An 18,378-nucleotide genomic window follows, 5' to 3' on the forward strand; every position below is an offset into this window, starting at 1 on the left:
TGATTGGTGTGGCTGGTATGAGTCTTACCCTGGATTCCAAATCCTTTCCTAGTAATGTCAGCTCTTCCGGGCACAGTTTCCCTAACTGAGGTCTGGAGGAGGGGCATAGAGGGAGGAGCCAGTGCACACCAGATATAGTACCTAATCTTTCTTTTAAGAGTGCCCAGTCTCCTGCGGAGCCCGTCTATACCCCATGGTCCTTACGGAGTACCCAGCATCCACTACGGACTACGAGAAATAGAATTACCGGTGAGTAAATTCTTATTTTAAAGTTGTCCCGTGTTAGCATTCCCCAATGCAGTTTAACAATGTATGTTAGTGCAGGCAGATGGTGACTGTATTGTAATTAAGACAGGAAAGTGTGGTTACACGTTTTCCCATAAAAGTGGTGGACATTAATTAACAATGTGTTTCATCTTTAACTCAAACAGGAGAAATTTGAAATTCTGAATCTGGAGCTGAAACCTGGCGAAAGTTTGAAGTTAAAGGGCCAGCTCCCAGGTGATGCTAAGAAGTGAGTTCATTGCGTAATTTATCCATGGATTGCTGAGAATTAATGTACTGTTCCTCAGATACCTTTTTACTAAAAAGTAACTTTAATTTTGTTGGAGTTGCCTATTTTCCCTATTCAAAATTGATGGGTAGTGTGATAAGTTTATAATGTGCACAAGAATACTTATGGTCCATTTATTCCCTTAAAATAAAAAGCCGCCCTTGAAACAACTTCAGATTCTCAATCAATGTTACTCTGATGCTGGCTTACGTCCTATGCCTCAGAACGGGTCCTGCGCATGCACAAAGTACCGAAAAGTGGTACTTTATGCTGGTGGTCTCATGTGCACCCACACCTGAATGACCCTTAATGTGCCTGAGTCTAAGGAGGGACTACAAACGAGCAAGTAACCGCATCTGGACAAACCATGTTACAATGCAAAGGGTGCAGATACTTTATTTTTTTGCATGCAGATAAATATATACCCTCTTAATATATGATTGGCGTCACCTGTGTTGAACTATTTCATTGATAAGAAAGGTATTTCAACAGAGGTGATTGCAATCATAAAATAAGAAGGAAGTCCAGGTAGAGCATTTTGTCCCTCCTGGAATGGGTCATATTGGGATGTCTGGATTGTGTATATTAACTTTAAACCAATGGTGTATATTACATTTAAACTAATTGTTTAATAATGTATGGGTAGTGTTTATAGTTCCATCTAATTGCCAGACAACTATTTTATAAAGTTTTCTTGTAGTGGAACAAAGACAACTAAAACAACCTTAAAATGCACATAAAAATATAAAGTCTATAATTGATCTTGTCACATGCAAGAATAGCAGCAGCCTCTGTACTACTTACACACTGGTACAGGACTCAGGAGGACTCTTTATGTGTGTGTCTCTCTAGACCCAAATGCTCTCATTAGATAACAGATTATAGAGGACCCATACACCCAGTCAGGGAGGAAGAGAAGCTGGGATCTCTGGGTCACTTACAGCGCTCTCCCTCCTCCTATCTCTAATCTGGTCGGGAAGCTCCATTAGTACAGTAGCTCATGACACCTGATACTCCTTTGTCTCTGCCTGTAATCAGTAGCGGATCTTGCCACGGGCAAGCAGGACTTTTGCCCGGGGCGCCGCCTTCCGGAGGGCGCCGGCGCCATCTTCCGGAGGGCGCCGGCGCCATCCGGAGGGTGCCGCACCATGGCAAGATCCGCTGCTGCTGTGGTGCCCCCCGCTGCCGCGGCCCGCTGTCCGTTGTGAAGGGTAACTAGACGCGTAGGGGCTGCCCGCTGTGAAGGGAAACTAGACGCTACGCGTCTAATTTCCCTTCCTGGAGAGGACCTTCACTGTAATGATGTGCGGTGCGCGTTGACGTCATCGCGCGCCGCACAGCAAAGGTCCTCTCCACGAAGGGAACTAGACGCTTAGCGTCTAGTTTACCTTCGTGGAGAGGACCTTTGCTGTGCGGTGCGCGATGACGTCATCGCGCACCGCACATCCTACAACAGTACAGGGGGCGTAACTGACCACACACCCTGTATGAAGCCACGCCTCTAATGCCGCCCGGGCCGCCAGAAGCCCCGGAACTGGCCCTGCCTGTAATGTATACTGTCCTGCTTGTATTCTGACTGCATGGTGTTACTGCTGCACAAGAGTGAGTGCTAGTGATGTCAGTGTGCTCCTGCTATGGGTCCCAACTCCCCCTTAATCTGGCTATGCACATAGCCAAATGCACTGATATATCTGAAGAACCACACGCTGATAGGCTTGCAATATATCGGCCGTTCGATTGAATGGCCAATATATCGGCCAGTGTGTACCCAGCTTTACTCCCATCTCAGAATCAGGCCCTGTGACATCTCCTGCCAGTAGTAAATGTTGTGGGAGACAGACAGGAAGAGAGTTCACTTGTGAGCACCAAAAGTATTTATATATCAGATGCTTGGTAAAAAACATATCTATATTCATAGTCAGTGGATAGTCATTATTCTCCTTTATAAAGTGCCAACATTTTATGCAGCTCTGCACATTAAAGGATGCAGCCGCAGGAAGACAAATGAGCCGTCAGCACTAACAAACTAGTGTAATAAATGGAGCTGCTGAGTTGCCAGTACAGACGGTGGATGCGTGTAATCCGGTAATATTTGGAGTCAGAGAGGGAAATGCCAGGGCTGCCATCAGAAATCGTGGGGCCCGGGACTAACAAAATAGTCAGGGGCCCCCCTCTCCCCTCTCGGAAAAAAAAAGTTACATAATAATAAATATATATTTAAACAAAATCAAAAATAAAATTTCTATGCACTCACGGAGCATCACCATATTATGCTCCTTACACCATATTAAGCCCCCACAGTAATGCCCGTCACCATATAATGCCCCACACAGTAATCCCCCTGTCACCATATTATGCACCCACAGTCACCATATCATGGCCACACAAGGACCTGCTCGTTGTCATGGGGCTTCCTCACCCACCCCACCCCCCTCCCTCATTGCTGCGCTGCCTGGCCGCCCGCCTCCATCCCTGCCATTCTACTGCTGTCCTCCGTCCTCCTGTACCTCTGTATTGAAAACGTCCTTCTCAAAATGGCCGCCGCCTCAGAGGAGACAGTTATTAAAGATACTAGAGGGCTCCTCTAGTATCTTGAATAACTGTCTCCTCTGTGGTTGTGGCCATTTTTGGAGGGACGTTTTCAATACAGAGCTGCTGGAGGGATGAGGAAAGCAGCAGGACAGCGGAACGGCAGGGACGGTAGCAGGCAGACAGGGGGCTACAAGAGCATCCCGGGCCCTCCCCTCTCTGACAGAGAGGCCAGGCCTGGGACAGCTGTGCCCCCAGCACCCCCCTGATGGCGGCCCTGGGAAATGCCCATAAAAGGGTTTATATGAGGAATACCTAAACACTTGTTTACTACATGAAATTATAACATCTGCCAATACACAGCTTTACACTCTACAGTCAATAAAACTCATTTGAATTGTACCTGTAAGTACAGTAAATTATATGACACCACCACTGGCGAACATAAGATTCTGTATATCAAAGGGAACCAACAGTTCTGGTGCTGACACGTACAGTATGCTGACACAGATGTAACATGATCCACTGTATTGCAACATATCAGTCATACACTGACACTAGACTATTGCAACAAATAAAACCTGAATGATAAGAAATTAGCTCTATTTTCGAGAAATGACAGTTCATTTGTGCCATTTACAGGTACAGTTCATGCTGTCTATAATCTTTACTAAATATGTCCAACATATAAACTTCCTATCGGCAGATGTGAGACCAAGTGTAACCCCACACAGTGCACCTTATTTGCTAATGACTAAGACCCTCATTCCGAGTTGATTGATCGCTAGCTACTTTTAGTAGCCATGCAAATGCATAGTCGCTGCCCACGGGGAGTGTATTTTCGCTTTGCAAGAGTGCAAACGCCTGTGCAGCCGAGCGGTACAAAAACATTTTGTGAAAAACAAGACCAGCCCTGTAGTTACTTATTCTGTGCGATGATTGCTGCTGCGAAAGTCCCGGAATTGACGTCAGATACACACCTGCTTTTTTCCAAACACTCCCAGAAAACGATCAGTTAACACCCATAAGGCGCTCATAACTAGAGATGAGCGCCTGAAATTTTTCGGGTTTTGTGTTTTGGTTTTGGGTTCGGTTCCGCGGCCGTGTTTTGGGTTCGAACGCGTTTTGGCAAAACCTCACCGAATTTTTTTTGTCGGATTCGGGTGTGTTTTGGATTCGGGTGTTTTTTTCAAAAAACACTAAAAAACAGCTTAAATCATAGAATTTGGGGGTCATTTTGATCCCAAAGTATTATTAACCTCAAAAACCATAATTTACACTCATTTTCAGTCTATTCTGAATACCTCACACCTCACAATATTATTTTTAGTCCTAAAATTTGCACCGAGGTCGCTGTGTGAGTAAGATAAGCGACCCTAGTGGCCGACACAAACACCGGGCCCATCTAGGAGTGGCACTGCAGTGTCACGCAGGATGTCCCTTCCAAAAAACCCTCCCCAAACAGCACATGACACAAAGAAAAAAAGAGGCGCAATGAGGTAGCTGTGTGAGTAAGATTAGCGACCCTAGTGGCCGACACAAACACCGGGCCCATCTAGGAGTGGCACTGCAGTGTCACGCAGGATGGCCCTTCCAAAAAACCCTCCCCAAACAGCACATGACGCAAAGAAAAAAAGAGGCGCAATGAGGTAGCTGTGTGAGTAAGATTAGCGACCCTAGTGGCCGACACAAACACCGGGCCCATCTAGGAGTGGCACTGCAGTGTCACGCAGGATGTCCCTTCCAAAAAACCCTCCCCAAACAGCACATGACGCAAAGAAAAAAAGAGGCGCAATGAGGTAGCTGTGTGAGTAAGATTAGCGACCCTAGTGGCCGACACAAACACCGGGCCCATCTAGGAGTGGCACTGCAGTGTCACGCAGGATGTCCCTTCCAAAAAACCCTCCCCAATCAGCACATGATGCAAAGAAAAAGAAAAGAAAAAAGAGGTGCAAGATGGAATTGTCCTTGGGCCCTCCCACCCACCCTTATGTTGTATAAACAAAACAGGACATGCACACTTTAACCAACCCATCATTTCAGTGACAGGGTCTGCCACACGACTGTGACTGATATGACGGGTTGGTTTGGACCCCCCCCAAAAAAGAAGCAATTAATCTCTCCTTGCACAAACTGGCTCTACAGAGGCAAGATGTCCACCTCATCTTCACCCTCCGATATATCACCGTGTACATCCCCCTCCTCACAGATTATTAATTCGTCCCCACTGGAATCCACCATCTCAGCTCCCTGTGTACTTTGTGGAGGCAATTGCTGCTGGTCAATGTCTCCGCGGAGGAATTGATTATAATTCATTTTAATGAACATCATCTTCTCCACATTTTCTGGATGTAACCTCGTACGCCGATTGCTGACAAGGTGAGCGGCGGCACTAAACACTCTTTCGGAGTACACACTTGTGGGAGGGCAACTTAGGTAGAATAAAGCCAGTTTGTGCAAGGGCCTCCAAATTGCCTCTTTTTCCTGCCAGTATAAGTACGGACTGTGTGACGTGCCTACTTGGATGCGGTCACTCATATAATCCTCCACCATTCTATCAATGTTGAGAGAATCATATGCAGTGACAGTAGACGACATGTCCGTAATCGTTGTCAGGTCCTTCAGTCCGGACCAGATGTCAGCATCAGCAGTCGCTCCAGACTGCCCTGCATCACCGCCAGCGGGTGGGCTCGGAATTCTGAGCCTTTTCCTCGCACCCCCAGTTGCGGGAGAATGTGAAGGAGGAGATGTTGACAGGTCGCGTTCCGCTTGACTTGACAATTTTGTCACCAGCAGGTCTTTCAACCCCAGCAGACCTGTGTCTGCCGGAAAGAGAGATCCAAGGTAGGCTTTAAATCTAGGATCGAGCACGGTGGCCAAAATGTAGTGCTCTGATTTCAACAGATTGACCACCCGTGAATCCTTGTTAAGCGAATTAAGGGCTGCATCCACAAGTCCCACATGCCTAGCGGAATCGCTCCCTTTTAGCTCCTTCTTCAATGCCTCCAGCTTCTTCTGCAAAAGCCTGATGAGGGGAATGACCTGACTCAGGCTGGCAGTGTCTGAACTGACTTCACGTGTGGCAAGTTCAAAGGGCATCAGAACCTTGCACAACGTTGAAATCATTCTCCACTGCACTTGAGACAGGTGCATTCCACCTCCTATATCGTGCTCAATTGTATAGGCTTGAATGGCCTTTTGCTGCTCCTCCAACCTCTGAAGCATATAGAGGGTTGAATTCCACCTCGTTACCACTTCTTGCTTCAGATGATGGCAGGGCAGGTTCAGTAGTTTTTGGTGGTGCTCCAGTCTTCTGTACGTGGTGCCTGTACGCCGAAAGTGTCCCGCAATTTTTCTGGCCACCGACAGCATCTCTTGCACGCCCCTGTCGTTTTTTAAAAAATTCTGCACCACCAAATTCAAGGTATGTGCAAAACATGGGACGTGCTGGAATTTGCCCATATTTAATGCATACACAATATTGCTGGCGTTGTCCGATGCCACAAATCCACAGGAGAGTCCAATTGGGGTAAGCCATTCCGCGATGATCTTCCTCAGTTGCCGTAAGAGGTTTTCAGCTGTGTGCGTATTCTGGAAAGCGGTGATACAAAGCGTAGCCTGCCTAGGAAAGAGTTGGCGTTTGCGAGATGCTGCTACTGGTGCCGCCGCTGCTGTTCTTGCGGCGGGAGTCCATACATCTACCCAGTGGGCTGTCACAGTCATATAGTCCTGACCCTGCCCTGCTCCACTTGTCCACATGTCCGTGGTTAAGTGGACATTGGGTACAACTGCATTTTTTAGGACACTGGTGAGTCTTTTTCTGACGTCCGTGTACATTCTCGGTATCGCCTGCCTAGAGAAGTGGAACCTAGATGGTATTTGGTAACGGGGGCACACTGCCTCAATAAATTGTCTAGTTCCCTGTGAACTAACGGCGGATACCGGACGCACGTCTAACACCAACATAGTTGTCAAGGACTCAGTTATCCGCTTTGCAGTAGGATGACTGCTGTGATATTTCATCTTCCTCGCAAAGGACTGTTGAACAGTCAATTGCTTACTGGAAGTAGTACAAGTGGGCTTACGACTTCCCCTCTGGGATGACCATCGACTCCCAGCGGCAACAACAGCAGCGCCAGCAGCAGTAGGCGTTACACGCAAGGATGCATCGGAGGAATCCCAGGCAGGAGAGGACTCGTCAGAATTGCCAGTGACATGGCCTGCAGGACTATTGGCATTCCTGGGGAAGGAGGAAATTGACACTGAGGGAGATGGTGGGGTGGTTTGCGTGAGCTTGGTTACAAGAGGAAGGGATTTACTGGTCAGTGGACTGCTTCCGCTGTCACCCAAAGTTTTTGAACTTGTCACTGACTTATTATGAATGCGCTGCAGGTGACGTATAAGGGAGGATGTTCCGAGGTGGTTAACGTCCTTACCCCTACTTATTACAGCTTGACAAAGGGAACACACGGCTTGACACCTGTTGTCCGCATTTCTGGTGAAATACCACCACACCGAAGAGCTGATTTTTTTGGTATTTTCACCTGGCATGTCAACGGCCATATTCCTCCCACGGACAACAGGTGTCTCCCCGGGTGCCTGACTTAAACAAACCACCTCACCATCAGAATCCTCCTGGTCAATTTCCTCCCCAGCGCCAGCAACACCCATATCCTCCTCATCCTGGTGTACTTCAACACTGACATCTTCAATCTGACTATCAGGAACTGGACTGCGGGTGCTCCTTCCAGCACTTGCAGGGGGCGTGCAAATGGTGGAAGGCGCATGCTCTTCACGTCCAGTGTTGGGAAGGTCAGGCATCGCAACCGACACAATTGGACTCTCCTTGTGGATTTGGGATTTCGAAGAATGCACAGTTCTTTGCTGTGCTGCTTTTGCCAGCTTGAGTCTTTTCATTTTTCTAGCGAGAGGCTGAGTGCTTCCATCCTCATGTGAAGCTGAACCACTAGCCATGAACATAGGCCAGGGCCTCAGCCGTTCCTTGCCACTCCGTGTGGTAAATGGCATATTGGCAAGTTTACGCTTCTCCTCCGACAATTTTATTTTAGGTTTTGGAGTCCTTTTTTTACTGATATTTGGTGTTTTGGATTTGACATGCTCTGTACTATGACATTGGGCATCGGCCTTGGCAGACGACGTTGCTGGCATTTCATCGTCTCGGCCATGACTAGTGGCAGCAGCTTCAGCACGAGGTGGAAGTGGATCTTGATCTTTCCCTAATTTTGGAACCTCAACATTTTTGTTCTCCATATTTTAATAGGCACAACTAAAAGGCACCTCAGGTAAACAATGGAGATGGATGGATTGGATACTAGTATACAATTATGGACGGGCTGCCGAGTGCCGACACAGAGGTAGCCACAGCCGTGAACTACCGCACTGTACTGTGTCTGCTGCTAATATATAGACTGGTTGATAAAGAGATAGTATACTCGTAACTAGTATGTATGTATAAAGAAAGAAAAAAAAACCACGGTTAGGTGGTATATACAATTATGGACGGGCTGCCGAGTGCCGACACAGAGGTAGCCACAGCCGTGAACTACCGCACTGTACTGTGTCTGCTGATAATATATAGACTGGTTGATAAAGAGATAGTATACTCGTAACTAGTATGTATGTATAAAGAAAGAAAAAAAAACCACGGTTAGGTGGTATATACAATTATGGACGGGCTGCCGAGTGCCGACACAGAGGTAGCCACAGCCGTGAACTACCGCACTGTACTGTGTCTGCTGCTAATATATAGACTGGTTGATAAAGAGATAGTATACTCGTAACTAGTATGTATGTATAAAGAAAGAAAAAAAAACCACGGTTAGGTGGTATATACAATTATGGACGGGCTGCCGAGTGCCGACACAGAGGTAGCCACAGCCGTGAACTACCGCACTGTACTGTGTCTGCTGCTAATATATAGACTGGTTGATAAAGAGATAGTATACTCGTAACTAGTATGTATGTATAAAGAAAGAAAAAAAAAACACGGTTAGGTGGTATATACAATTATGGACGGGCTGCCGAGTGCCGACACAGAGGTAGCCACAGCCGTGAACTACCGCACTGTACTGTGTCTGCTGCTAATATATAGACTGGTTGATAAAGAGATAGTATACTCGTAACTAGTATGTATGTATAAAGAAAGAAAAAAAAACCACGGTTAGGTGGTATATACAATTATGGACGGGCTGCCGAGTGCCGACACAGAGGTAGCCACAGCCGTGAACTACCGCACTGTACTGTGTCTGCTGCTAATATATAGACTGGTTGATAAAGAGATAGTATACTCGTAACTAGTATGTATGTATAAAGAAAGAAAAAAAAACCACGGTTAGGTGGTATATACAATTATGGACGGGCTGCCGAGTGCCGACACAGAGGTAGCCACAGCCATGAACTACCGCACTGTACTGTGTCTGCTGCTAATATATAGACTGGTTGATAAAGAGATAGTATACTCGTAACTAGTATGTATGTATAAAGAAAGAAAAAAAAACCACGGTTAGGTGGTATATACAATTATGGACGGGCTGCCGAGTGCCGACACAGAGGTAGCCACAGCCGTGAACTACCGCACTGTACTGTGTCTGCTGCTAATATAGACTGGTTGATAAAGAGATAGTATACTCGTAACTAGTATGTATGTATAAAGAAAGAAAAAAAAACCACGGTTAGGTGGTATATACAATTATGGACGGGCTGCCGAGTGCCGACACAGAGGTAGCCACAGCCATGAACTACCGCACTGTACTGTGTCTGCTGCTAATATATAGACTGGTTGATAAAGAGATAGTATACTCGTAACTAGTATGTATGTATAAAGAAAGAAAAAAAAACCACGGTTAGGTGGTATATACAATTATGGACGGGCTGCCGAGTGCCAACACAGAGGTAGCCACAGCCGTGAACTACCGCACTGTACTGTGTCTGCTGCTAATATAGACTGGTTGATAAAGAGATAGTATACTCGTAACTAGTATGTATGTATAAAGAAAGAAAAAAAAACCACGGTTAGGTGGTATATACAATTATGGACGGGCTGCCGAGTGCCGACACAGAGGTAGCCACAGCCGTGAACTACCGCACTGTACTGTGTCTGCTGCTAATATAGACTGGTTGATAAAGAGATAGTATACTACTAATATTATATATACTGGTGGTCAGGTCACTGGTCACTAGTCACACTGGCAGTGGCACTCCTGCAGCAAAAGTGTGCACTGTTTAATTTTAATATAATATTATGTACTCCTGGCTCCTGCTATAACCTATAACTGGCACTGCAGTAGTGCTCCCCAGTCTCCCCCACAATTATAAGCTGTGTGAGCTGAGCAGTCAGACAGATATATAATATATATAGATGATGCAGCACACTGGCCTGAGCCTGAGCAGTGCACACAGATATGGTATGTGACTGACTGAGTCACTGTGTGTATCGCTTTTTTCAGGCAGAGAACGGATATATTAAATAAACTGCACTGTGTGTCTGGTGGTCACTCACTATATAATATATTATGTACTCCTGGCTCCTGCTATAACCTATAACTGGCACTGCAGTAGTGCTCCCCAGTCTCCCCCACAATTATAAGCTGTGTGAGCTGAGCAGTCAGACAGATATATATAATATTATATATAGATAATAGATGATGCAGCACACTGGCCTGAGCCTGAGCAGTGCACACAGATATGGTATGTGACTGAGTCACTGTGTGCTGTGTATCGCTTTTTTCAGGCAGAGAACGGATTATAAAGTAAACTGCACTGTCCTCACTAGTAAACTCTCTCCACTCAGTCTCTACACTTCTACAGTAACAGTACTCCTCCTAGTCAGCTCCAGTAAATCTCTCTCAGTCTCTTATAATCTAAATGGAGAGGACGCCAGCCACGTCCTCTCCCTATCAATCTCAATGCACGTGTGAAAATGGCGGCGACGCGCGGCTCCTTATATAGAATCCGAGTCTCGCGAGAATCCGACAGCGTCATGATGACGTTCGGGCGCGCTCGGGTTAACCGAGCAAGGCGGGAAGATCCGAGTCGCTCGGACCCGTGAAAAAAAACATGAAGTTCTGGCGGGTTCGGATTCAGAGAAACCGAACCCGCTCATCTCTACTCATAACTTTATTGTGATTACATAAACCTTTTCTTTAAGCTAGCTTATTACTAAATTAAACCACACCACACACTGAAATAAAGACACGGACACAGTAGCTGGAGTTAAAGGTCAGACGATGTTTATTAACCGCTGACCAACTCTTTAAACTATAATTGTGATCGAATTAGAATTGATTTTGATATAGACTTAAATTTAGTTTGGAGGATGGCAAACAGAAAGTCGCTGCCACACACCAGCACCAGTCACCTAGATGAAAACCACCAAACCAAGGAGGGGAGTACACATACCCCGCCTCCTTCCCGCATAACCCGCATTGTGCTGGCCTTACCCCTCTTTCTCTGGCAAACGTTCGGTTCCCGCAGGGGAACGTCTAAATGTCCAACCGCAAGAAAAGGACACACCTGCCGTCCTTCTAAAGAGGGAGCCCCACAATGACCACTTATGCCTGTGTGACAGCTGGTTGGTAGCGACTTCCCGCCAATCTGGCTTTCAAATAGCCAACTATAAAAATCAACAAACCGTAGCTGAAATCCGGGAGGGCGGGCGGGCATAAAATGCATGGCAAGAGGAAGTCTAGGAAAATGGCCCCCACCTATATACTATCCTAAGACCCTCCTATTAAGCTTGATGCACAACCTTCCAATCCAATAGGAAAAAACCAACAGGGAAAACTGATCTGCCTAGCAACTGCTTAGTCATTTAACAACCAATCACAAAAAGTGGATCTCTTATATGGCCTCAGGCTTATGCAGCCTTCAGCTTATCTAAGGCGCTCATAACTTTATTGTGATTACATAAACCTTTTCTTTAAGCTAGCTTATCACTAAATTAAACCACACCACACACTGAAATAAAGACACGGACACAGTAGCTGGAGTTAAAGGTCAGACGATGTTTATTAACCGCTGACCAACTCTTTAAACTATAATTGTGATCGAATTAGAATTGATTTTGATATAGACTTAAATTTAGTTTGGAGGATGGCAAACAGAAAGTCGCTGCCACACACCAGCACCAGTCACCTAGATGAAAACCACCAAACCAAGGAGGGGAGTACACATACCCCGCCTCCTTCCCGCATAACCCGCATTGTGCTGGCCTTACCCCTCTTTCTCTGGCAAACGTTCGGTTCCCGCAGGGGAACGTCTAAATGTCCAACCGCAAGAAAAGGACACACCTGCCGTCCTTCTAAAGAGGGAGCCCCACAATGACCACTTATGCCTGTGTGACAGCTGGTTGGTAGCGACTTCCCGCCACCAAGGTTTACCAAACCGCCACCGCCATCCGCAACCGTAACCCAACTAAGAACAACTAAATAGCTCTACCGAAACAGACAAAAAATATCCTCCAGGAAAAATTGCACCCTTTCCGGAGAAAGATGAACCCCATCCTCCATGTAAAACCGCTTGTTCCTTAGCACCAGTAGAGGATGCCTGATCGCCACTTGACCTATGGCCCTAACAAAAAGAGACCCTGCCGAACTAACCTTCTTGCGTGCTTTCTCCAGCGCCGAGAAACGCACCGCAACACGCCAATGGAAACGAGGTACCATTTCCGACCAAACAATGCAGATTCCTGGCCAGTGACAACGGACCGCCACCAAATCCGCCTTAACGGACAAACCAAATCTATGCCCTTAACTCGACCTATATCATTACCACCCCAAGGAATGACAATACAACTGGGGTGACCCCAGCGGCACTCCCGGGCAAAAAGGACCCGCAACAAATCACCCCATAACATGCCCAGAACACCTAACCATCTCACTTGCTTGGATCCCAAAAACCTCATCCGCCCTAAGTGCCATGTGACGCTTTGTTGCCCAAAAAAAAAATATAGGAATGCCCAAAATTGATGATATCTGCAAAAGAAAATATCCTAACATCCGATTATGAACATAGGCCCTCATTCCGAGTTGTTCGCTCGTTCTTTTTCATTGCATCGCAGTGAAAATCCGCTTAGTACGCATGCGCAATGTTCGCACTGCGACTGCGCCAAGTAACTTTACTATGAAGAAAGTATTTTTACTCACGGCTTTTTCTTCGCTCCGGCGATCGTAATGTGATTGACAGGAAATGGGTGTTACTGGGCGGAAACACGGCGTTTCAGGGGCGTGTGGCTGAAAACGCTACCGTTTCCGTAAAAAACGCAGGAGTGGCCGGGGAAACGGTGGGAGTGCCTGGGCGAACGCTGGGTGTGTTTGTGACGTCAACCAGGAACGACAAGCACTGAACTGATCGCACAGGCAGAGTAAGTCTGGAGCTACTCTGAAACTGCTAAGTAGTTAGTAATCGCAATATTGCGAATACATCGGTCGCAATTTTAAGAAGCTAAGATTCACTCCCAGTAGGCGGCGGCTTAGCGTGTGTAACTCTGCTAAATTCGCCTTGCGACCGATCAACTCGGAATGAGGGCCATAATACATACAACAAACACAACGGAACGAAAAGAAACCCAAGTGAAGGAGAAAAATCAAAAAACCTCCCGTGGACCTTAAGAGAACAGCCAATTGAAATTAGGCCCCCTCGGAGGAAAAATTTTAAAAATTCACTTCACACCCTCGATTCCTGAACGGTAAGCGTTCAAAAACCGATGAGTAAACACGTTTTTGGGTTAGCGCAACAGGCGCACTTATAACTTATACAAACGGACATATGACCTATAGGAGGCGGACTTCCAACGGCCCAGCTCCCGAACAGCCACAGGGGATGAACTTGTAGCCGCTGCATGAGTAGCCGCCCCAATCCGCAAGGAATGGGTACCGAAGTCCGCCCCCTGCAAGCCCACTGCCGCCAAACATTTTTTTGAACACAGCAGCAAACTGACATTTTGTCAGAGGGTCAACCTGCGCGTGCACCAGCAACTGGTCGCCCCCAGGAGGCCTCAACCGTACATACTCCTGCGTCAACCGCAGCGGGCAAACACCCGGTTCTTCCTGAGCCTCCAAGGACAACCAGCGACCCCGACCTGCTTGATCTGTCTTGGACCGCACAATCCTACAGAGTAACAGGCCCTCCTGCAAGCGCACATTTTCGCAAAGCCAACCCGACACCCGAGACGTTTGCTGCATGCCACCAACTCGCTCACCCGAAAAGCCCCGAAAAAGGCCAGGGCATACGCACAACCAAACAACGCGACCTCGAATTCCGAGGACGCAATTTGAGGCACTACCCGCAGTAGATCCGTTAGAGCTGCAACGTTACGGGACTACGTGAATCCGCAGGCGCTGGGCGCAACCTGGCCCAACCTTTCAGCGCTCTGGAAAGGACAAACGACCCCGTGGGGTCCGTCATCCCGTGGAGCTGCGAGTGAAAGGAAATGCCCGCAAGGGCAGATGCCATGGTCGCTTTTGACCCCACCGTTTTGGCAATGTTCCCAAACAAAGGTCATCAGGGCGACGGCCGAGGACTCACCTGCTACCCCGTACCTACTCTGAAAGACCGACCAATCCCGCCCGGCTGCATCATACGCTCGGAGAGTGGAAGGAGCCAGCGCACACCTGGCTAAAGCATTTTAAACCGACTCGACCATCTGCCAGACAGAAGGTGGGCACTGTAACCCCTCCGCCGTCGCTCCCGGAAACAACGTCCTGAATTTGTCAAACTGGAACCGAGACAATGCATCCGCAATTCCATTGTCAACTCCAGGCACGTGGCGGGCCCTGAAATTAATATTGCGCTGCAAGCAAACTACACTAGATGCCGTAGCAGCCTCAGAGCCTGCGGCGAGGAGGAACGCTGATTATTAATCGCATGTACCACCCCCAAGCTGCCGCAACGAAACCACATGTCCCTATTTGCGAACTGGCCGGCCCATAATTCAAGCGCCACTATGATCGGGAACAATTCCAGCAAAAGGAGGTTTCTTGGTAAACTCACGCGTTACCCACGAGGCCGGCCAAGCCGCAGCGCACCATGCGCCAGCAAAAAACGCGCCCTAAAACTCGACTGCCTGAGGCATACGTGAACAATGCAGCTGCTTACTGGAACAACAAGGCGCGGGCCACAAAACTTCCCTGTTGAAGGACACCCGGAAAGAGACCCAAATCCGCAAATCATCTCTGATCTCGCGGGAAAGGTACACGGTGTGATTCTGCCGGACCGTCCCCGCCGTGGCCCGCTCTAGTTTGCGACAGAAAATCCTACCCATGGGGATAATCCTGCACGCCAAATTGAGAGAACCCAGCAAGGACTGCACCTGCCTAAGCCGGACTCTGCGCTTGCCTAAACAGTCAGTAATTAAACCCAAAAGCTTACGCACTTTATCCTCGAGCAGGCGACAGCAACCCCCCACCGTGTCAATTTCGATACCTAAATAGCTAAGACAAGTGCAAGGGCCCTCGCCTTTGTCTTGCGCGACAGGCACCCCTAGCCTTTGAACAAGGATCTAGCTACCAACAGAATATCCCCACCGATCGAACTGCCCCCCAGGCCCACAAAGAGAAAGTCGTCCAGGTAGTGAGCCACCCCGCGTTGACCGGAGGCGGACTGGACGCACCAATGCAAAAATGTACTAACACTCTCAAAGTGGGCACAGGAGGCCGAACAACCCATGAGGAGCCACCGACCCACGTAAAACTCGCCCCCTATTTTGAAACCCAGAAACCGCAGGGAATCCGGATGCAGTGGAAAAAAGCCGGAAAGCCGACTCCACGTCCAAATTTGCCAACAAGCCCCCCGGACCACAACCCGCACCAAGCGCAGAGCGTCATCAAAAGACTGATAACGTACCCTGCACATAGCCTGCGGAATAGCGTCGTTAACCGAAAAGCCCGGAGGGTGCAACAAGTGCTGTATCAGGCGGGACTTGCCCGTAGCCTTCTTGGGCACCACCCTACCTGGGGAAATGCACGAGGAGGGCAGTGGGGGAAAGGCGTGGGGCCCCAACATGCGCCCCAAGCCGATCTCCCCGTCCACCTTCCGCCTAACCTCCTGCGGGAATTTGCGCGCCGATCTCAAATTCTGGCGCGCCACCACGTGCACCGAATCCGAAATGGGCAAACCAAAACCGTGCAGAAAAAACCCGCCAAGAGGAATGACGGGGTATAAGCTGAGCCAGCGCCGCAACTCGGGAACCCGAATTGGGGAAAAAGGCCTTACTTGCCAATTCCCCTGGTCTCGGCAGGGGCGGAGGACTTCCCGCTTGCCGCCGAGGTCTAATCATTGGCCGGGTGACTGGCCCCGCACTACCTGCACGAGTGGCGAAAACGACAATTCACCCCCTTGACGCAATTTCCCTCGTTGTAGGCAAAACACTTCCCTTTCCCTATCAAGCGGGAACCCGGAGCCCCGGGCTTCTTGACCGTGACGTCCGGGGCGGGCTTAACCTGCTGCATGACCTCCAACCACACCTTGACATTCCTAAACCCCGCGGGCAGGGTGGGGTTGCCATCCTGATTGCGACGGAATTTCTCATCGTAATCCCGCCAAGCATTACCCTTGGATTTCAAGTACATGTCATGTACTAAAAACAACTATATCACTAAATTGTGATACTCCGCGGGTCGCGATTCCGTGTAGCAAGCAGTAAACCAAAAACCCTCGCAACCACTGGTTAAAATTGCGGCAAGCATTTTCCCCCAATGCCGCCCGGTTTCTTAGCTGCGTCGAAACCCTGCCGCATCTCATCCTTAAGGGTGAAGATGTCAACGTCCTTCCCCCCCTTTTCCGTGATTCCTTTGCCATGCGCCGCGCGATGAGTCTAGCTAATTTACGCGGGCGCCGCGGGGAGCCTGAAGAAACACTGCTAGATGATGAGGAAGAACAACTAGCTGAACTGTGTAAAGGAAGGGCATGCTCACCCATGTTAGACGAACCCGGAACAGCGTCGTCCGTTGCACCCGACTCCGTTGGTGGCCGAACTTCCCCCGTTGCTGCCGCGTCCCTCTGCGACCTTCGTCCCCCACGCGACGTAGCCCCGGAACCGGCCTGCACCTGTGAGGGAGAAACAGAAGGGACAACAGGCGCGGGGGAAACCAGCGCATAAATGGTATTGGGGTGAGCATGCAGGGGAGGAGGCCAAGTACAGCCGCCCCGCGGCGGAGGGCCGGCGGGGAGCGGCGGGGGAGGACCCCCAACTGAGGGGTACCCGCCGGCGTGGGGGAAGGCAGCCCTGACCCCCGCAGCGCCCCCCATGAAGTAAGCAGGCCGCCAAGAAGGATGCGGCATGCAACCGCCCGTCCCTGAAAATCCGGACGAAACCGGGGGGGGACTGTGGAGGGGCAGGAAGGGGCGGCAAAATATGCGCCAATTGATTGGCTACAGCTAGGGGCGGACCGTGCTGCGAGCCCGAAAAGGCAGGGAGGGAAAACATAACCCGGGGGGCCGCCGACCGACCACGTGGCCGGACGCCGGAGCCCGAGCCGTAAGTAAGGGTAAAATTGTGGTATGGACCCCACCGTCAGGCCCATGGAGGGAGCTCCGGCAGCTGCAGGGAACGCCGGCGCAATAGGCCAAGGAAGGCCACCGGGGAAAAATTGGTCCCCAGCGAAACCTTGAGGCGCGTCCATCGAGTGGGCAGGGCCGGGCAGGTGGTAAGCCGCCATGATGGACGACGGAGTCGCCACCAACTGCAGCACCCCCGGTGGGCCGTGAGGGGGCGCCTGGAGCCCGACGACCGGGGATGATGACAAGGGGCAGCCGCGCAACGGGCGACCGGGGGCCCAGCCAAAAAGGCCCCCGATGAGTGACTCCCACCCGGGAACCCCAGACATGCAACCGCAGGAGGGGCGGGCGCTGTGGTAGCACCAGCCACGCCCCCCACTCCTGAAACCCCCGATAGCAGCCCCGGCACCCCATTCCCTAACTGGGTACTACAGGCCCCTACGCAGACAGGGGTACCTGTACCCCACAAACCGTACTGGGGACAGAGGGCACCTCACCCTGCTGCCCCAGACTCATATTCCCCGCTGTAGGCCCAGCCCTCCCACCCCCCCTCGCCCTCCGCAGCCCTGCCGCGGCCGCTCGACACCACGTGGGCGCGCGAGCCGCCGCTCAGAGCCGCTGTCGGGGAAGGCGGAGGAGACCCGGCGCTGCCCAGCGCGCCGGGTGAAGGAACTGGAGACGCAGCTGCAGCAGCCGGGGACGCCGGTGACTGCGGCCCGGCCGAGCCGCTCGCCCCAGCAACACGTGCAGAGCGGCCATTGGCCGTCTGCCTCGCGCTGACA

General features: G+C 49.8%; 1 protein-coding gene across 1 annotated transcript in view; it reads left to right on the plus strand.

Moving 5' to 3' along the window:
* The window catches only part of LGALS2 (galectin 2), a 51,517-nt gene that overhangs the window by 28,904 nt on the left and 4,235 nt on the right, over window positions 1–18,378 (plus strand). The window contains exon 2 of the mRNA XM_063938811.1: window positions 432–514. Coding sequence (XP_063794881.1) covers window positions 432–514 — 83 coding nt within the window. The remainder of the gene's footprint in view (window positions 1–431; window positions 515–18,378) is intronic.

The sequence above is a fragment of the Pseudophryne corroboree genome, chromosome 9 (genome assembly GCF_028390025.1).
Source record: "Pseudophryne corroboree isolate aPseCor3 chromosome 9, aPseCor3.hap2, whole genome shotgun sequence".
Classification (NCBI taxonomy): Eukaryota; Metazoa; Chordata; class Amphibia; order Anura; family Myobatrachidae; genus Pseudophryne; species Pseudophryne corroboree.